The 22,607-nt window shown below is 40.8% G+C and overlaps 1 protein-coding gene across 3 annotated transcripts in view; it reads right to left on the bottom strand.

Annotated features, from left to right (window-relative positions):
• Positions 1-8,822: 8,822 nt before the first annotated feature.
• Positions 8,823-22,607, bottom strand: part of crb2a (crumbs cell polarity complex component 2a) — a 67,131-nt gene continuing 53,346 nt past the window's right edge. For 2 of the 3 annotated variants that reach the window (XM_061876757.1, XM_061876756.1), the window contains exons 12-13: positions 15,335-15,461; positions 8,823-13,138 (exon numbers count right to left, since the gene is read on the bottom strand). In XM_061876757.1, the coding sequence (XP_061732741.1) occupies positions 12,917-13,138; positions 15,335-15,461 (349 nt within the window). In that variant the 3' untranslated portion in view covers positions 8,823-12,916. The remainder of the gene's footprint in view (positions 13,139-15,334; positions 15,462-22,607) is intronic. The other variant, XR_009802448.1, reaches the window with a different exon arrangement.

The raw sequence follows: 22,607 nt of genomic DNA, 5'->3' as shown, positions 1-22,607 counted from the left end.
ATCCTGCATTGCATCTCCAAACCCCAAAAATATTAGCTCATTTGAAATTTGATGCCTGCAACATTTCGAAAAAGCTGGCACAAGTGGCAAAAAACATTGAGAACGTTGAGTAATGCTCATCAAACACTTACTTGGAAAATCCCACAGGTGAACAGGCTAATTGGGAACAGGTGGGTGCCATGAGTGGGTATAAAATCAGCTTCCATGAAATGCTCAGTCATTCACAAACAAGGATGGGACGAGGGTCACCATTTGGTGAACATATGCGTGAGCAAATCGTCGGACAGTCTAAGAACAACATTTCTCAACAAGCAATTGCGAGGAATTTAGGGATTTCTCCATCTAAGGTTTGTAATATCATCAAAAGGTTCAGAGAATCCGAAGAAATCACTGGACATTACATTGAAATCCTGTGACACTGGATCCCTCAGGCGGTACTGCATTAAAAAGCGACATCAGTGTGTAAAAGATATCACCACATGGGCTCAGGAACACTTCAGAAAACCAATGTCAGTAACTACGGTTTGTTGCTGCATCTGTAAGTGCAAGTTAAAACTCTACTATACAAAGCGAAAGCCATTTATCAACAACACCTGGAAACGCCGCCGGCTTTGCTGGGCCCGAGCTCATCTAAGTAGGACTGATGCAAAGTGTAAAAGTGTTCTGTGGTCTGATGAGTCCACATTTCAGACTATTTTTGGAAACTGTGGACGTCGTGTCCTCAGGAACAAAAAGGAAAAAACAACATCCAGATTGTTATAGGCGCAAAGTTTAAAAGCCAGCATGTGTGATGGTATGGGGGTGTATTAGTGCCCAAAGCATGGGTAACTTACACATCTGTGAAGGCACCATTAATACTGATAGGTACAGTTATGTTCATAATAATAACAGTGTGTTTAAAAAGCTGAGTAAACCTCAAAATTATTCAAATAAATTGTATTTTAATGAATACAAATGCATTGGGGACACTGCAGATTATATTTTAAAGCCAGAAAATTGGAAAAAAGTAATTTAATTTGACAATATTTTACAGAAAGTCAAGATACATAAAACAAAAAATAGCAGTGTTGACATATTTCTTTACAAAACTCAAATGTACTATATAAACTAAGAACGGCTTGCAGATTCATCCTATCTTAGAATTATTAACTATAATTTAGTTACATAACCACGGTTTTTGATAACTGCTTCACATCTTTGGCACATGGAGTCCACCAACTTCTGGCACCGGCAACAGGTATTGCAGCCCAGGACAATTGTACTACGTTCCACAATTCCTCTGCATTTTTTTTGTTTTGCCTCATGAACAGCATTTTTTATGTCAGCCCACAAGTTTTCAATGGGATTAAGGTCCGGGAATTACTTGAATTCTGTTTGTCTGGAACCATGATTTTGCTCGCTTGCTGGTGTGTTTGGGGTCATTGTCTTATTGAAATACCTATTTCAAGGGCATTCCTCTCCAGGGGCGGTTCTAGGCATGGTTATATGAGGGGGCAGTCAGAAATGTGAAGGGGGCATCATGTGTACACATCATGCTCCAGCACTTTTTTTTCTGTGCTTATAGTAACGATGCTTTCTTCATTGAAATGGGTCTTTAGCTATGTGTCCAACCCCAACCTGGAGTAGTGGATTGCACTTGGTCAGGCCTCTACCTTCAGACCTGTCCAACTTGGGTGTCCCACCTGAAGACTAAGCTCCTGCTGGTATAGCTCTTACGGTCATTGAGGCACGCAAACCCCCTGACCACATTAGGGTGGCAATCCCTCAGGGGAGGCAACATTAACAGCGCTGCCATATTTCCGACAGGTGAAACAGAAGCAGGCATCTCGCACCACAGAATACTCTAGCCATGGTCGTGTGCTGTACCAGGCAGGATTGAATGATCTTAATGTTGTACCAAATGCACGCTTTGGGTAGCCACCCAGTATTGGCTGAGATGGTGCGTTGCCATTTAAGTCACTGGGTAGCTTAGCAGGCTGCTTTGGGGGAGCGCTTGTTGGGGGGACGGAGGGAGCTGGTGCAGGAGATTCAGTGCTTGCTGGTGCTAAAGGTGCAGTATTGCTAGCTGCTGTCCCTGATGTACTAGCAGTAGCATCATTGCTACTACTACTACATGCAGGAGCAGGACTAGACTTTTTAAATGCTCTAAAAAAATGGATGCATTACAGAGCATTAACTTTCTCTTTGTGAGCTGCTGGAAGCTGGAGCAGAAAATAAGTAAGCTTGAACAACAACAGAAAAAACCTGCTGTGATTACGTGAAGAAAAACATCAACAGTACAGGACTACAGCCTGGGGCGGGGCTTTACGTAGGGGTCTGTCAAACTCGTTTGCACTTGCACTTGCATGGCTTAATCTTTGAGACAAGCATATGCTACTGGCAGGATCAACCAGGTAGACCCGCTAGCGTGTCTTCAGTTTGTCACATGCAATGGACGTGGGCACTCATCTGGGCACAAAATGCATTCACTCCAATGTATGTGTGTTGCCCACTAGCTTGTAAATTGATGAAAACGGCAGTGTTTTTGTTTTTAGGTGTCTTGGTCGTATCAAATGAAACTTATAATTTGTTTATTACAAAATGTAGATTGAAAGTTGACTATGTGGAATTACAAGAAAAACAACAAAAAAATAATTCCAACAGTCGATTGCCAGACCGTTGCTAAGTAAAACGGGCCGTTGCTAGGGACTCCGCTCTGAACAGAGGACGGCAGAGGAGGACTGCTAAGCAGGATATATACCTTATGTTTCATTTTTACCGTCATTAACAGCATCATACATGACTTGTAGCTTGTTACAGGGACAGTGGAGGCTCTCTGCCTTCCAAACCACTGCTGCTCAGAGCCACCGCTGTCACTGCTCTCGTCAAGTTGTAAAAAATAAAAATAAAAAAAAAAGGAACTCCGTAGCACCGAAAGTCCGCGACGATAAACGTGTTTATGACAGATAAACCACACAAGTACACCCATCCTAACAAGTATATGATAAATGTAGACAACTTTTCCTTTTCTTTTACTTTCATACTGCAACAGTGATTGGATGTTTACTGAGGGCCGAGGGAGTGTGTCCGCCTGTGCGGGTGTGTGTCTGCTGCGCAGCCTGTGGAATGTTGAATACACGCACAGCGGAGGGAGGGATGAGAGGGAAGCCGACACTATATCGTGTGTGTCCCTTTTTCGGCGGATTTTTCCGCTAGTGCAGATCATTTTGTCAACTTGTAATGTAGTAATTTTGTGAGTTTATTACAATTTGCCTTCTCAAATTTTGATTTGAGGGGGCAAGACATTTATTTAAGGAGGCTCTGCCCCCTCCTGCCCATGCGTAGAGCCGGCCATGTTCCTCTCCAGCATATGGCAACATGATTTTTTCCAGTATTCTGATGTACTCAAACTGATGCATGATCCCTGGTATGCGATAAATAGGACCAACACCATAGTACGGGAAACATCCCCATATCATGATGCTTGCACCACCATGCTTCACCGTCTTCACTGTGCACTGGGACTTGAATTCAGTGTTTGCAGGACGTCTGACAAACTGTCTGTGGCCCTTAGACCCAAAAAGAACAATCTTATGCTCATCAGTCCCTAAATATTATGGCAGTCAATGTGTTCTTTGGCAAGTTGTAACCGCTTCAGCACACGTCTTTTTTTTAACAATGGGACTTTGTGGGGGCTTCTTGCTGGTAGCTTGGCTTCACTTAGACATGGTCTGATTGTTCTAATACTCACAGGTGATCCTTTGATCCTTCTGGAGCTGATCATTGGCTGAGCCTTTGCCATTTTGGTTGTTCTCCCATCCATTCCAATAGTCGTTTTTCTTTTTCTTTCTCGCCGTTTTTGATTTTGGCTGCCATTTTAAAGTGTTTGTTATCATTTTAGCTGAACATCTAAACAGGGGGTTAAAGGCTTACTAAAATGAGATTATCATATTTAAATGGGAATAGCAGGTCCATTCTATGTGTCATACTTAATCATTTCGCGATATTGCCATATTTTTGCTGAAAGGATTTAGTAGAGAACATCGACGATAAAGTTCGCAACTTTTGGTCGCTAATAAAAAGGCCTTGCCTGTACCGGAAGTAGCAGACAATGTGCACGTGACGTCACGGGTCATGGAGCTCTTCACATCCTCACATTGTTTACAATCATGGCCACCAGCAGCGAGAGCGATTCGGACCGAGAAAGCGACAATTTCCCCATTAATTGGAGCGAGGATGAAAGATTTGTGGATGCCGAAAGTGAGAGTGAAGGACTAGAGGCCAGTGGGTGCGATTCAGATAGGGAATATGCTGTGAGAGGCGCCGTGGCAGCCGTGGGGGTGGCAGCTACTACTCGGCCACCCCAGACAAGGGATAGAGCCATATCGCTTTGAACCCGACGCTGACTGTCAGGAAGACGCTGATGATATTGATGCTAGAGTAGCACATGACATAGATCGCCTTCAGAATACAGAATGGTAAAATGTTATTTATTTATTGACTAGTTTTAGCTTGTGGTCTAGTCTTGCACTGTTGCTGTTAGTGTTACAACTTACACCCCAGGCACAGGCCTTTCTATAGACTAAGTATCTATCATTGACACAATCTCAAACCTAATTATCCATCCATCCATCCATCTTCTTCCGCGTTCCCAGGCCAGCCGGGAGACATTATTCCTATGAGCCACAGCTCCATATACCGGCAATATTAAACATATGAATGTAAAAAAAAATATGCATGTAGATTAATAAGATCCACAACAAGACAATGATAATATTAATCATTGCACATGTATGCAGATTGCAGGTGTCAATAATATGAATTGATGTACAAATATTATGAATATTTCTATTTCCAGGTGTACATGTCACAAATGTGTGCACATGGAGACCGTGCCTGCTGTCATGAGATAAGGCAGTGGCAACAACAATGGAGCAGGAAGGGGTGGAGACGTGCATCATAGACCACCCTGGCTTTCAATCTTTGTGTCTGGATGAATGGGTGCTGCAGACAGCGTATTACACCTACAAACAGCTATATGGCGTGCTGCAGCAACAGCAAAATTAGTGTGGCACTAATAAGTTTGCCTGGCATCTTTCTCTCCAACGTTCGCTCACTTGCCAACAAGATGGACGAGCCAGCGTTGCTGATGAGAAGAAACAAGGACTTTTCCTCATCTTCCTATGCTTCTCGGAAACATGGCTGAGCGCGAGTGTCCCGGACAGCGCGGTTCAACTGGAGGGCTTTTATCTTCTCCGCGCGGACCGAGACGCGCGGCTCTGCGGCCAAAAGAAGAGGCGGTGGAGTCTGCTTCTTTATCAACAACAAGTGGTGTACAGACGTGACGGTGATATCCCAAGACTGCTTTCCTGCGCAGGAATATCTTTTCATTCACTGTAAGCCCTTTTACTCACCGCGTGAGATTGTTTCATTCATTCTGGTGGCTGCCTACGTACCGCCCAGCGCGGACGTGTGTAACGCTCACCGCACGCTTGCAGACCAGATCTTACACGCGTAACGGTCTTTTCTGGACTCCCTTGTTATCGTGCTCGGTGACTTTAACAAGGGAAATCTGAGCCAGGAATTACCCAAGTATAGACAATTTATTAAATGCCCGACCAGAGAGGAGAACATTTTAGATCACTGTTACACCACAGTAAGCAAGGCAAATCATGCAGTCCCGCGTGCTGCCCTTGGACTATCAGATCACGTGATGGTGCATTTAATCCCTCCATACAGACAGAGGCTGAAACTGACTAAACCTGTTATGAAGACCATTAAGTGTTTCACCGCTGAAGCTGTGGATGAGCTGCTTGCATGTTTGGAGATGACAGACTAGGTGGCAATTGGAGCGGCCACAGACAATCTGGACGATTATACGGACACTGTGACCTCATACATACAGTTCAATGAGGCGCGCATCATTCGAATGCGCACCAGAGCTTGTTATAACAACGACAAGCCCTGGTTCACACCCAAGCTCCGACAACCGCGCAAGAAAAAGGACACTGCGTGGAGGAGCGGGGACCGGAGTACCTACAGAGAAGCCAAGTACCACTTCAACAGGGAAGTGGAGAAAGTTAAATCTGTGTACTCTAACCATCTACAGGAACCGTTCCGTTCCAATGACTCTGCAGCCTTGTGGAGGGGATTAAGGGCCCTTACGAACTATAAACCCAAAGCCCCCCAGGCCCTGAATGACCGGACTCTCGCTCAGGGCTAAGGCTGAAACGACGCGTCGATGACGTAAATACGTCAACGCCATTTTTGTGCGTCGGCGCGTCACATATTTACATCACACTACTGTCATGGCGGAGCGCAAAGCAGACGGCGCAAGCGAGGGAAAAAAGCATGTCAAAAGTCGTCAAAAGTGTGGGAGTATTTAAATAAACGGCCTAATAATGTTGTTGTATGCACACTGTGTCGAGCGGAGATGGCCTATCATAGCAGCACAACGGCTATGAACGAACATCTGAAAAGAAAACAGCCGCCAACGTTCCTGCCATCACCATCAACTAGTCAATCGTCCGCGTGAGTATACGTTGCCATCATTACACAAAAACATGAATGTGTCATTTGTATCTGCGTTGTAAATTCATAAAGTAAAGCACCGTTTCACTCTGAGAGGCGCGTTTGCCGTACCTGTTCAGTGTTTTTTTTGTTTTGTTTTTTGTGTTTACAAAGACGCCCTCCTCTTTAACGCTGACGTTAATTGTACCTTTTACAACCTTAACAGTTGCATATAGTATGTACAAACGAACAATTAACTTTCACTTTAATCATACTATCATTGTTGTTATTAAACCAATTTAACAAGATAATGTGTGTAGTTTAATTAACCTTTTGTATTAAAGTAAGCTGTATTTGGGTATATTTATGTTTCTGATGTGCTGCTGCCATTAAATTTTAAGTTAATGATTATTTGCAAGAAAAAATAAGTTTCTCAGTTGGAACCTTAAATACCTTGTCTGTGCAGTCTATTCAATTGAATATCAGTTGAAAAGTATTTGCAAATCATTGTATTTAGGCTGACCATACGTCCTCTTTTCCCGGGACATGTCCTCTTTTGCGGGGCTCTCCAGTCTGTCCAGGCGGGGGTTTCTTAAATGCCTCAAATGTCCGGCGTTTGAGTCAGGGTTGCGTGCATTCTCAACGTACGTCCAGGGTTAAGAAGGGGTCGAAAACGAAACAAATTGTTAAGGTGTGCGCACACAGCAACATTCGTAGAAGAGAGGCAGAGACAGGGGTAGCGGGGGTGTATATTGTAGCGTTTAGGAAAAGTTAGGCAGCCTGGGGTTCTGGGTATTTGTTCTGTTGTGTTTATGTTGTGTTACGGTGCAGATGTTCTCCTGAAATGTGTTTGTCATTCTTGCTTGGTGTGGATTCACAGTGTGGCGCGTATTTGTAACAGTGTTGAAGTGGTTTGTACGGCCACCTTCAGTGTGACCCGTATGGCTGTTGATCAAGTATGTCTTGCAGTCGCTTATGTGCAGAAGCCGCATACTGCACGAATCTTGGCCGGCGTGACAACAGTTTGCAGAAGATGCTACAGGCGGCGGCTTCACGGCACACTCTCAATAATGTTGTCCGGGTGAATATCGAGAGAACTGGTTGCCCTGGGAGGTTTGCGGGAGGGGCACTGACACTCGGGAGTCTACCGGAAAAATTGGGAGGGTTGAAAATTATGGTAAAAATAAATGTTTACTACTGAATACATTTACATGTGCATACAAATTTGTCTTCTTTTTTATTATTTTTTTTAATGAATGATGTAACGTTTATGATAACCCTTTTCCAAAACACAATATATAATGTGAGATATAACAGGACAATGCATACGTTTATCATTTGTTTTCAAAACGCTTACAAAAAAGTGAGACCCCAAAAATTAACTGTTCCCCCATTTTTATGACTTGATTTAGAAAATTCCTAGCGCAAAAAAAATGCTTTATTGAAATAAATATATTATTTATAAAGCAAGTTGAAGCATAATTGGCAAATTTTTACCTGCTGCCCGCCTTGGCACACATATATGTGTCCTCTTTTTGGGATTTCACAATATGGTCAGCCTAAATGTATTCTCATTTTAACTAAGATTTACACGACATGCCAACTCCACTGGTTTTGGGTTTTGTAGATGAGCATGACGAGGGACAGATTCTGACTGGCTCTGAGGCTAGCAGTAAGTACTCGCTCCAGAGCATGTCTACAGTACCTTTCTTCGTTCATTGCGGCAGTGCAGAGTACAGTCAGGTCAGGATAAAAGAATCACTGAGCAGCGACGAAAGTTGCGGTCAAAAGATTTCACCAATTTGCCACATGCTCCTGACTTTCCGTAGAGAAATGTTCTATTGCTTGGATTTTACTGATGTCATGTTCGGCTCACGTCCCCTCTCATTAAATATGCGTGGTGGTAAAGCTGGTTCTGTTCTCAATGGGTGCTAGGCACCATTTAGCCTTTCTCGAATGTCCTATGCTTTTGTTGTTTTTAGCTGAACGAATCGTTCAACTCGCAACTAGGATAAAAGTTTCTTCATAGTTCCTTGAGAGGTAATTATAAAGGGAGGAAGAGTGTATGATTTTACAAAACAATATATATTTTGATAAAGATGGGAAAAACACGCTACTCGTAAACGGTGTGTGCAACAGCAACAAACATGGTAGTTTAGACGCAAAGTTAAATCATGAAATGCAAGATTACTCGAGCAAAAACAATGCATGATTCATGCGGGAGAGCTTTGACTCTAATTTCCTTGACCCAGCCACACACAAAGAAACTTGGAAAAGCATGGAGGTCTACAACTGACCTCCATGCTTTTCCAAGTTTCCTCTGTTTTGTCGTGAAGAAAGATGTTTGGAGCACAATAGTTTAATACGTCTGGGAACGCGACCGACGTGTAATCCTTGACATCACTCGACAAATCTTTTTTTGTTATACAGAGATCTTTTCAATTGCATAATTAAATTTTTTTTTGCAGGAAAGATGTAAGCCTCTTGTGTACTCAGATTGTTTTGCTACAGCCATCTTGGCTTGGTTGACCACCACTGGTTTTGTGACAGGATACAAGAAATTGTAGTCAGAGAAAAGATACATGTATTTATGCATGTCATACCAAAGACTATAAAAATGGGACCCATTACCTCCCTGCTTGGCACTCAGCATTAACGTTTGGAATTGGGGGTTAAATCACCATAAATGATTCCCGGGCGCGGCACCGCTGCTGCCCACTGCTCCCCTCACCTCCCAGGGGGTGATCAAGGGTGATGAGTCAAATGCAGAGAATAATTTCGCCACTTCTAGTATGTGTGTGACAATCATTGGTACTTTAACTTTGACTTTAATTCCTCCGACCAGAATTTCACTCAGTCATTTCAATTATACAGGTGGAACTCATAAACTTTGAGTGTAAAAGTCAGTAATTCAATTTCAAATGTGAAACTATTATGTGATATACAATAGGGACAAGCGGTAGAGAATGGATGGATGGAACTCATTACGTGCAAAGTGGGATACGTCAAACCTTAAGCTTTAATAAGCTGTAAGCCATAATCATCAAAATGATATCAAAGGAAGGCTTCAAATATGGGAAGTTGCATGTTATGTTATTTAATAGTTTCACCTTGTAAATCTAACCAAACCCAGCCATCAATCACTTTTCTACCGCTGGCCCCCTTCGAGTTTGCGGTGGATGGGATGGGCTCATGCCTATCCCAGCTTCACTCAGGCGGAAGGCGAGTTACACCCTGAACAAGTCGCCATCTCATCTCAGGGCCAACACAGATAGACAGACAACACTCACACACTAGGGACCATTTTAGTGTTGCCAATTTTTCACAATTTTTTTTATAAGGAGATGACAAGGATTTGTAAAAGTTTTAAAAATGGTACTAAATGTTACATTATTGTGTAATTTCCACCAATTTTATTTTGTTGAGCTCTACATAAGAATATTAATTTCCTATATTTATTTTGAAAAAAAAAAAAAAATATTAGGACCTTAAGACCTTGTTGGCTTTGTGAGGTCGCATTACCAGTTCTCTTTTTTTTTCCAAATAAGAATCAGTAGACCAAAGAACCAAATTGTTAAGCAGATTCGAAAGCGGAATCTAAACTGAAAAAGTATGTATGTATATATGATTGTATGCATATGTATATACATCACAGGTATATATGTAATTGTGTATATGTATAAATAAGTGTAAATTCCTGTAAATAAATATTATTTTATTTTATTTTTTATAACATGAAAAATAAATGATATTATGATTATCATATTATAATCCTCATGGATTATGAGGATTATAATTAATTATTCAAACAAACAGTAAGATATAAACATCCTATTAGTGGGCAACCCAGTGAGAGCAGATATCGTATAGTAAGTGATCGTTTTATTATGTTTGTAGATTGTATTTCTTGTTGAACACTTTGCAGCCATACGGCTACTTGCTGGATCTGTGTATCACGCAGTTTCTGAAATTTTTTGCTCATCCTCCATATGTTCAGGTTCAAAAATATAAGGTACTGGATCCTCTTTTCTCTCAAAGTAGTCGTCGTTGGCTCTCATGAAGTCTGCATGATTAGTAGTGTTGCTGTTGAAGGTTGAACGTTGTGATGAGTATGTAAAATTGATATGCCGCAGTATGCTTAAAATGACCGAAATATGGAAATATTTTATTATTATTAATTATTATTATGTGCTTGTTTCTACATTACATATGTACTAACAGCGTGTTCATAAAATGTTAATGGAGGTTTTTTAGAACGCTTTATTGGCGGAATAGAGCGACTCCAATTGCCTCCATTGTGAACTGACTTTTGCTAACGTTTATTTTCGAGTTAGAATACATCTGTACTCGTCTCAGATAAGGATTGTGAATCATAGACAAGAAAAAAAAAGTGCAGTTTCTCTTTAAGAGTAGGGATGATAAGAACGAGGTGCAGGTGTCCAAACAAGAACTGCAGCGCAACGTGCACATGACAGGACTTCCAAGCTATCCTCAGCCCTCAGTCTCAGCGCTGACTTCTCACAAAGATGTGTCCCTAACCCTGTTTCCCTAAATCCAGCTTGAAGCCGGTGGGGTCACAACAGGGGGTTGGACTTATCACAAAGGTTGATGAGTCAGCATCTAAGGATGAGGCTGAAAACCTGTCATCATGGTGCAGAAAACAATAACCTGGTCCTCAACGTCACAAAACAAAATCATTGTACATACGTATAGCAATGGGGATCAAGACTTTCATCAGCTGGGCCTGAATGAGCACCGAAGCTGGAAAACCAACACCATGATGATGATGATGATGATGGGACATCAGAGACACTCCTTCTTGAGGGTCCTGTAAAAAAAACTTGTCAAGATATGCTTGTATCCAAGTTGTTGGAGGTATACTTATGTACTGCACTATGTATTGTATTCCAGTGTATTTTACCAGCTGCAACATTACACTTAAAGATGTTAAGGTTCCAATGGAAACATCCTGAAGAACTCATCCAACCAGAACACTTCTTAACTAAAACTGACAGACAGAACCTATTCCAGGGGTCAGTTTACAATATGTATTATTTACAATATTGCATTCCATTCTTGGCTTGCAATCATATTTTATTCTTTTTTTTAATTATTTATCAGAAAAAGTGGTCTACTGTTTTGTGTTTGTATCTCTTGCAGGTAATCTTGCTTCGAAATACTCTACATCTAATGTTGTTGTACAAACCCCACATATCCTTTTCAACCCATATTCAATTGAATGCACTACAAAGACAAGATATTTGATGTTCAAACTCATGAACTTTATTTTAATTTTTTGCAAATAATAATTAACTTAGAATTTCATAGTTGCAACACGTGCCGAAGTAGTTGGGAAAGGGCATGTTCACCACTGATGATGATCAGTGGTGAACATCACCTTTTCTTTTAACAACACTCAATAAACGTTTGGGAACTGAGGAAACTAATTGTTGAAGCTTTGAAAGTGGAATTCTTTCCCATTCTTGTTTTATGTAGAGCTTCAGTCGTTCAATATTCCGGGGTCTCCGCTGTCGTATTTTACGCTTCATAATGCGCCACACATTTTTGATGGGAGACAAGTCTGGACTGCAGTCGGGCCAAGAAAGTACCCGCACTCTTTTTATGAAGCCACGCTGTTGTAACACATGTTGAGGGATTGATGTCTTTTTTTGATACACTGCCGTGAGGGATTGGAGTTCACGGTCATTCAATGTTGTTTTCCGGCCATGTCGCTTACATGGAGTGATTTCTCCGGATTCTCTGAACCTTTTGATGATATTATGGACTGTATATGTTGAAATCCCTAAATTTCTTGCAATTGCACTTTGAGAAATGTTGTTCTTAAACTGTTTGACTATTTGCTCACGCAGTTGTGGACAAAGGGGTGTACCTCGCCCCATCCTTTCTTGTGAAAGAATTAGAATTTCATGGAAGCTGCTTTTATATCCAATCATGGCACCCACCTGTTCCCAATTAGCCTGCACACCTGTGGGATGTTCCAAATAAGTGTTTGATGAGCATTCCTTAAACTTTATCAGTATTTATTGCCACCTTTCCCAACTTCTTTGTCATGTGTTGCTGGCATCAAATTCTAAAGTTAATGATCATTTGCAAAAAAATGTTTATCGTTTGAACATCAACTATTTTGTCTTTGTAGCATATTCAACTGAATATGGGTTGAAAATGACTTGCAAATCATTGTATTCTGTTTATGTTTACATCTAACACAATTTCCCAACTCATATGGAAACGGGGTTTATACTTTTAAGTACATGTGTATAATACACTTGAAATTGTGTATAATGCGCATGAGCTTTGTGTACAATGAAATACAAATTGTGTGGCCTCTGGAAGGCTGCAGCCGCCAAAACGATTTGTAGTACTTTATGAAATAAAAAACGTCACAGTTTCTGCTGTTGACTATCGTTCAGATGAGTCTTTCCTCTGGTGGAACTTTGAGCATTCTGTCCATGGCCAAGCGAGCCCCAGCCAGCTCCTCAGAACTGGGACTGTAAGCCCCCTCGGACTGGCGCTTCGTTCTCGTTGTTTGTATTAGGAAGACAAAAGCGGGGATGAAAATGAGAATGCAGAAGGACAACAGGGGCACCAAGACCAACAGCCAGGACACTTCTTGTTCACGCGCTTGTTGCTGCAAAAGAAAATAAGAAGTGGGCATTAGTAATTGGAAAGTGGACTATTGTACAATTTTTTTGTTTAATAAATACATTTTTACTACGTCTCCACATCTTAAGGTCTTAACTACCGCAAGACGCAAATTTGTGACAGAATGATTCAGTAAACAAGTGACCCTGCAGGGGGTGATCTACTGTACGGGACATTGAGATGGCTGAATGGGAGATGCTGATCTTTCAGGCTCTGGAGGATGAAAGTAAGTGTTGCAGTCCAGAGGTATTGGAGCACATGGTGTAGGGCCCAGAAGGACAAGTGGTAAGGATGAATCTGGTCTTCCCCAGTGCCACAGCCAAGACACATGCTGTTGCTTGACTAAGGAGTAAGCAGACCCCAGTGGCTTCCCTACGTGGGCCTCCACAACCCAAGATTTAGATGCGGACATCCTCCTCTCCCTCGCCGCTTCAACCTGACTTTGATAATCCATTGCACACGTTGCCACTATTCATGAGTTTTGCTGCCAGCCAGTGAAACCCAGGCTTGGTACCTGTGGCCCAGCTACGCTCAATTGCACAAGCGGAGGACCATCGGCGGCTAAAGCATGAGCCTGCTTGCCCACATGGCGCAAACCATTGCACAGACTCTCTTACTCTTGCTTAAGCCTTTGCGACTTTGCCTACCGTGGATCTTCCAGGACGCTGCCACCAGCTCTAACTGCGGTGGGTCATCTCCAGAGGCCACCTCCGGCTTGCCCGCTGTAGAAGCACTCTGTCTACACACTGGCTAACAAAGTTCCCATCTCATGATTGTCTTCCTCCTTGTCGGCCACAGCAGTGGCCATTCCACCTGACTCTTCCCCACTGGCTTTGGGGACACTTGGCTTGGCCTGGTTGCTGACCCCACAGCCTTTTGCAGCGGACACGCAGTCTGGTGACCAACCACAGTTCTTCCTCAACCCTTCCTTGATTCTGGACTTTTTCTTTTACATCTGGGAATACTTTAATTGTCTGGAACTACTTTAAATGTCTGGAATGTATTTTGTTGAAGGGGCTACTGTCATGATCTGCCGGCTTTTTCTACTATTCGACTCAAACTTGAATTTAACTGGATGCGTGTTGTATTGGGAATCATCTAATTTTAGTGCAAGATAAAATAAACAGAATAAAACAAATGACTGTTGCCTAAAAATTTCACCACAGCGAGACAATCGCATGATGACATATCCACAACAAATACTTTTCATAATGCAACCTTGCCTGGAGATCGAACCCACACCCAATCGTGTATCTTACGTGAATTGGCAACCCTAATTAAAAATGTTTATCATTCATAATTGTTTTTTTTGTGTTGTTTTTTTTGTCCTGTCCAGCTTCTTAGGCAAATCATTTAGTTGATGTAGATGCCCATATCGGCTGTTCAGATTTACTTAACAAAAGAGAAGTGTAGGATACTTCTCGTGTTGCCTTATTTGTATTTGACTTTAGTAAATGTGTTTATATTATCATTTGGTGCAGCCGGGCCGAAGCAGCAGGGGATGGAAAGAGGAAAAAAAGGAAGACAGAGGGGGGAATTTTGGGGACAAGGGGGGGATTAGACAGAGAGACAAAAACAACAACAATAGAGCAACATCAGCAAATAGGATATGTGCAAATATGATAGTAAAAGTGATAGCAAAGAAGAAGTTAGCTAAATAAATAATATTACAAAAATGACAATGAGGATTTTTACACTTCAACTGGAGCAATACAAATACCAATAGAAATTGTGCTATTGATAATGAACAATACCAATAATTTACCTCTATTGTCAACAATACAGTTGTTCAAATGCAACATTACATATATGTAATGATAACTAGAGATACAAAATAATGTAGAAAGATAGAGGGGAAGAAAGAGAAGCAACCTATATTAACCTTGTAGATTGTTATAGTAACAATAGGTTAAGCTGTGTCAGTGTGCCGTGTGTTACCCAGTTTTTTGTTGTTGTTTTTTAATGACAATTGACCACAAAACTGCATGAAAACAATAACGGTGCTGTTTGAGTAAAGATATGAATAACTCAAATGTTGGCACTCATGTAAACAAAACATAAACATTTTTTGTTTGACAAAGTAACTTTTAAAGTAAATTGGAGATTGCTTCTGTACACTTTGTACACTGAAGTCTTGTTTCCTTCAGCTCAACTTGAAGACATTCCACAGACAAAGACTTACATTGATGTCACAGACTGAGCCACTGTATCCTGGTGGACATTCACACACGAACATGTTGAAGCGGTCCAAACAAGAACCGCCGTGTCGACACGGGTTTGAGTCACACTCGTCAATCTCCATTTCACATCTGCAACCAAATAAATCCAATCCAAGTTGGATTAAAAAATGTTGTCAGTGGAGAAATGTCCAATGTGTAATAAACCCTTAGTTATAATGAAAACATACTCAAAAAACTCAATGTATGAAACACCAAAGACAAATGTTGTCAAATAGTTAATTATTTACTTTCAAAGCCAGGTGAGACCTCACACAGGTTAAAAATACTGGACTCGATCTACCAAAGGTCGGCATGTACAAACCCCGTTTCCATATGAGTTGGGAAATTGTGTTAGATGTAAATATAAACGGAATACAATGATTTGCAAATCATTTAAACCCACATTCAGTTGAATATGCTACAAAGACAACATATTTGATGTTCAAACTGATAAACATTTTTTTTTTTTTGAATAATCATTAACTTTAGAATTTGATGCCAGCAACACGTGACAAAGAAGTTGGGAAAGGTTGCAATGAATACTGATAAAGTTGAGCAATGCTCATCAAACACTTATTTGGAACATCCCACAGGTGTGCAGGATAATTGGGAACAGGTGGGTGCCATGATTGGGTATAAAAACAGCTTCCCAAAAAATGCTCAGTCTTTCACAAGAAAGGATGGGGCGAGGTACACCGCTTTGTCCACAACTGCGTGAGCAAATAGTCAAACAGTTTAAGAACAACGTTTCTCAAAGTGCAACTGCAAGAAATTTAGGGATCTCAACATCTACGGTCCACAATATCATCAAAAGGTTCAGAGAATCTGGAGAAATCATTCCATGTAAGCGGCATGGCCGGAAAACCAACATCGAATGTCGGCACTATATCAAAGACCGACATCAATCTCTAAAGGATATCACCACAAGGGCTAAGGAACACTTTGGAAAACCACTCACATTAAATACAGTTCGTCGCTACATCTGTAAGTACAAGTTAAAGCTCTACTATGAAAAGCGAAAGCCATTCATCAACAACATCCAAAAATGCCGCCGGCTTCTCTGGGCCCGAGATCATCTAAGATGGACTGATGCAAAGTGGAAAAGTGTTCTGTGGTCTGACGAGTCCACATTTGAAATTGTTTTTGGAAATATTCAATATCGTGTCATCCCCAAAGGGGAAGCGAACCATCCAGACTGTTATCGACGCAAAGTTCAAAAGCCAGCATCTGTGATGGTATGGGGGTACATTAGTGCCCAAGGCATGGGTAACTTACACATCTGTGAAGGCACCATTAATGTTGAAAGGTACATACAGGTTTTGGAACAACATATGCTGCCATCTAAGCGCTGTCTTTTTCATGCTTATTTCAGCAAGACAATGCCAAGCCACATTCAGCACGTGTTACAACAGCGTGGCTTCGTAAAAAAAGAGTGCAGGTACTTTCCTGGCCCGCCTGCAGTCCAGACCTGTCTCCCATGGAAAATGTGTGGCGTATTATGAAGCGTAAAATATGTCAGCGGAGACCCCGGACTGTTGAACGACTGAAGCGCAACATAAAACAAGAATGGGACAGAATTCCACTTTCAAAGCTTCAATAATTAGTTTCCTCAGTTCCCTAACGTTATTGAGTGTTGTTAAAAGAAAAGGTGATGTAACACAGTGGTGAACATGCCCTTTCCCAACTACTTTGGCACATGTTGCAGCCATAATATTCAAAGTTAATTATTAATTGCAAAAAATAAAAAATAAAGTTTATGAGTTTGAACATCAAATAACTTGTCTTTATCGTGCATTCAATTGAATATGGGTTGAAAAGGATTTGCGAATCATTGTATTCTGTTTATATTTAAATCACAATTCCCCAACTCATATGGAAACGGGGTTTGTAATAAAATACACTTGATAGCACACGCATATCTGATCTCTGCCTTCCTTAAGTGAGCAAAATAGAGAGTGCAAATCATTTAGTGTGCCTTTATATATACCCAAAATATGTGCTGATCATCAGAACACCCACACTACTGGCAGGGGGAGATGTAAATATAATTATTTAGCACTTATTATCTGATTTATCAGTACTAAAACTGAACATGTCTGGAATGTTAATGAATACTGGCACAGTTGGGCACAAATGGCTATGAGCGAGGAAGAGACATGCTACAATGGCATCTTATACATAGATATACATTTATATATTACAGAGTGCAACATTGCGTATTTGGCGTGCTAAGAATAGGTCCAATTGTCTAGATTGTGCTTCTAATAGTCAATCAAAGTTTATTCGTATAGCCCTTAATCACAAGTGTCTCAAAGGGCTGCACAAGCCACAACGGCATCCTCGGCTCAGATCACATATCAGGCCAAGAAAAAACACAACCCAATGGAATACAATGAGAAACCTTGGAGGGGACTGCAAATGTGGGTACCCCCTACCCCTGGGCCACGGTTGCAATGGACGTCGAGTGGATCTAGTTAATAGTGTGAGAGTCCACCGTGCTGCCCGTAAGCCATTTTTTATTTTTGTTGCCGCAATTGGACCAGATGTGACTCGTCACGCTATTATTGTGTAGCCGTAAGTGAGCGTGTGGTTCAAGGGCAGGTGCCCTGACTAGGTGCTTTTGAGGAGAGACGTGACAATCGTCAATGAAGAAAAGTGCTTCTCCAATTCCTGGTTACCGTCTGCTGAGCTGATCTCTACTACAAACTCTCGGTGACACACAACTTATTTAGCTATTTGTTAGCTAATAGCTACTTGCTATCATGTGTGTTATACATTCTTGTGTTTCATTTTGTCTCAAGAGGCATTCATGAATTTATTGTTATTTAAATTTACTTATGTCTTTTTGCCCTTTTAAAAATTAATGTACCGTATTTTTCTGACTATAAGTCACAGTTTTTTTCATAGTTGGGCGACATATACTCCGGAGCAACTTACAGTATGTGTGAAATTATTAACACATTACCATAAAATATCAAATATTATTATTTTTCTTATTAGGGACGAAAAAAATGTCAGCAATCGTCAAACACACGTCAGCAATCGTCACACACACGTCAACCGATAAGAATTCGGTGGGGGAGGGTCATGGCAGAAGTGCATTGTGGGTCATGGAATGCTAACTGCTATATGCTACTGCCGTAGCTATTAAAATGTATATTAAAATTCATCGTTGGCGGTAACTTGTAAAAATTGAGAAGGGCTGAACAAAAATGGCACCTAAAAGGAAATCATGTACTGCAGATTACAAGCTGGACGTAGTGAAATATGCAGCAGAAAACGACAAGAGGAAGCGGCGCATACCTTTGGAGTTGGCAGAGTTGTTTAGAAGCGACATCGAGCAAGAAGATTTCATGGGATTTATCGATTAGGAGTGACAGATTGTTTGGTAAACGTATAGCATGTTCTATATGTTATAGTTATTTGAATGACTCTTACCATAATATGTTACGTTAACATACCAGGCACCTTCTAAGTTGGTTATTTATGCGTCATATAACATACACTTATTCCGCCTGTTGTTCACTCTTCTTTATTTATTTTAAATTGACTTTCAAATGTATATTCTTGGTGTAGCACGGTGGTAAATGGGTTAGGGTGTTTGCCTCACAATAAATACAAAGGTCCTTCTGTGTGGAGTTCGCATGTTCTCCCGTGACTGCGTGGGTTCCCCGGCTTCCTCCCACCTCCAAAGACATGCACCTGGGGATAGGTTGATTGGCAACACTAAAATTGGCCCTAGTGTGAATGTGAGTGTGAATGTTGTCTGTCTATCTGTGTTGGCCCTGTGATGAGTTGGCGACTTGTCCAGGGTGTACTTCGCCTTCTGCCCGATTGTAGCTGAGATAGGCACCAGCACTTCCCGCGACCCCAAAGGGAATAAGCGGTAGAAAATGGATGGATGGATGAATATTCTTGGTGTTGGATTTTCCATCCATCCATCCATTTTCTACCGCTTATTCCCTTTTGAGGTCACGGGGGGCGCTGGCGCCTATCTCAGCTACAATTGGCATGAAGGCGGTGTACACCCTGGACAAGTCGCCTTATCAAATATATTTCCCCCAAAAATGCGACTTATACTCCAGTGCGACGTATATATGTTTTTTTCCTTCTTTATTATGCATTTTCGGCAGCTGCGACGTATTCTCCGGAACGATTTATAATCCGAAAAATACGGTAATTCATAACAGTACGACTTGAATCCCTGTGTGGGGTAGGTTGTCACAATGTGTGTGAGTGTCTTTGTTAATATCCATCCATCTTCTACTGCTTATTCCCATTTGGGGTCGCGGGGGGGCGCTGGCGCCTATCTCAGCTACAATCGGGCGGAAGGCGGCGTACACCCTGGACAAGTCGTCTTATCAAATACATTTCCCCCAAAAATGCGACTTATACTCCAGTGCGACGTATATATGTTTTTTTCCTTCTTAGTTATACATTTTCGGCAGGTGCGACGTATACTTCGGAACGATTTATAATCCGAAAAATACGGTAATTCATAACAGTATGACTTGAATCCCTGTGTTGGGTAGGTTGTCACAATATGTGTGAGTGTCTTTGTTAATATGAGATTGACAATAAGATACAGGGGGGATTTTTGTTTTTATTTTACTGCTGTAAAATTCTTTGTCCACCTCTTTTCGGGAAATCCCAAGGCATTCCCAGGTCAGTTGGGAGACATAGCCTCGCCACCGTGTCCTGGGTCTTCCCCGTGGCCTTCTATCGGTCAGACGCGCCCTAAACACTCCCCAGGTAAATGTCTGAGGAGCATCCTTGCCAGATACCCGAACAACCTCAACTGGCTCCTCTCAATGTGGAGGAGCAGCAACTCTAAGCTTCTCCCAAATGACGAGGTTTTCACATTATCTCAAGGGGACCACCTGGCGGAGGAAAAGGTAAGCAGTGCCCTGTTCACTAAGGGTTTTATAAACTATTAGTCAAGTCAACCTTGAGAGGCACAATGATGTTTTTTTGCTGATCACATTTCTAGCAATACACAGTATTTTCTTTTGCAGTGATGTGGGAGAAGTAGCCACACCAGGATTACTTCCATCGAGTGTATTTGCATTCCGTTGTGGTTGTGACACGAGTTTCTGCCTGCTCAATGTACCTGCCACACAGCTGTCGCTTGTATTTGTTGTCTTTTTACACATTTTTTTTGCTTTTAACATCGTTAAGTAGTATATTATGAAACACGGAGTGTTTTATTCTGAAAATCAACCGGCTAGTAATTGCTACCTTTGTACTAACATTAGGTGAAAATGGAAATCTTGTTATTTTATTCAAAGAGCTTGGAGATGAGACGTTTAGAAGTCGACACAATAGAGTGGAAAGCCAGCTGTACATGTGAGGGCCTTGGCAGACACACACACACACACACATGGTGGAATTTAGGGGAAAGAAGTAAAATTGATGTTGTTGATTCAATGTTAAGGTAAAGCTGATTTAAGGTTTGTTGTTGGCATTTTCACTGTGGTGTGCGAGAATACCTTGCGTATGCCTTGATGTCGTCGGTAAATAACATTTTTGCAAAACATTCCCGAGTCATGTTTTTATTTATAATGGGTAAAATTATGAACAAGGTTATTAGTAAAGAGTTGACGTTGGCTTGACTATCCTCGGGGACTGGTCGAGAACGTCGTGCAAGCCCTACTGTCCACACCGTTTACAGTGTGCACAGATGCCATTTTGACCTTAACTGAGCAGAGTCTAAGGCAGGGGTCCCCAAACTTTTTGACTCAGGGGCCGCATTGGATTAAAACAATTTGGCCCCCGGGCCATATATATATATATATATATATATATATATATATACGTATGTATGTATAAATGTATGTATATATATATATATATATATATATATATATGCACACGCATACACAAGTCTCCAAAACGTTAACCACCATGTTGCTACAATAAAAAACAAACAAAGGAAAATATAAAAAGTGGTACTGTTTTTATAATATATATATATATATATATATATATATATATATATATATATATATATATATATATATATAAATATACCGCTTATTTTTCTACCGCTTATTCCCTTTTGGGGAATAAGCGATAGAAATGGATGGATGGATATCTGAGATAGGCGCCAGCGCCCCCCGCCACCCCAAAAGGGAATAAGCGGTAGAAAATGGATGGATGGATATATATATATATATATATATATATATATATATATATATATATATATATATATATATATATATATATATATATATATATATATATATGTATACATATATATATATATATATATATATATATATATGTATACATATATATATATATATATATATATATATATATATATATATATATATATATATATATATAAAGAGCGCACACTTGCCACTGATGATGTCACGTTATCAATATGATTTGCCTGTGCAGCTAGGAGACACAACAGGTAACAACAGTATAATGGATTAAAAAGGACAGATTAAAAAAAAAAAAATAAATAATATAATTTTTTATTTTAACTTGGGACTTCCCGCTGGCCGGATTTTGGATGCTGGTTTGGGGACCCCTGGTCTAAGGGTTCAAACGTGGACATGTCCATTACCGTGACGTTGTTAAGGTAATCAAAAAAGTCCTCAGTGGCAAGGCCATGGGGTTGCTTGAGTTTCACCCTGAATTCCTTAAGACCCTTGATGTTGTGGGGCTGTCATGTTTGACACATGATAGCTGAGAACAGTATCTTTGAACTGCCAGGTCAGTGTCATGCTTTTCAAGACGAATGACGAGATGGTGTTTTTCAACTACCGTATTTTTTGGATTATAAATCGCTCCGGAGTATATGTCGTACCGGCCGAAAATGCATAATAAAGAAGGAATAAAACATATATACATCGCACTGTAGTATAAGTCGCATTTTGGGGGGAAATTTAATGCATTAAATCAAACAACAAGAATAGACATTTGAAAGGCAATTTAAAATAAATAAATAAAATTGAACAACAGGCTGAATAAGTGTACGTTATATGACGCATAAATAACCAACTGCGAAGGTGCCTGGTATGTTAATGTAACATATTATGGTAAGAGTCATTCAAATAACTATAACATGTAGAACATGCTATACGTTTACCAAACAATCTGTCACTGCTAATCGATAAATCAGATGAAATCTTCTTCCTCGATGTCGCTTCTAAACAACTCTGCCAACTCCAAAGGTATGCGCCGTTTCCTCTTGTCGTTTTCTGCTGCATATTTCACTAC

Source organism: Nerophis ophidion, linkage group LG17, assembly GCF_033978795.1.
Source record: "Nerophis ophidion isolate RoL-2023_Sa linkage group LG17, RoL_Noph_v1.0, whole genome shotgun sequence".
Taxonomy (NCBI): domain Eukaryota; kingdom Metazoa; phylum Chordata; class Actinopteri; order Syngnathiformes; family Syngnathidae; genus Nerophis; species Nerophis ophidion.
Note: the sequence above shows the minus strand (reverse complement) of the source record. Positions and strands in the feature narration are given on the sequence as shown.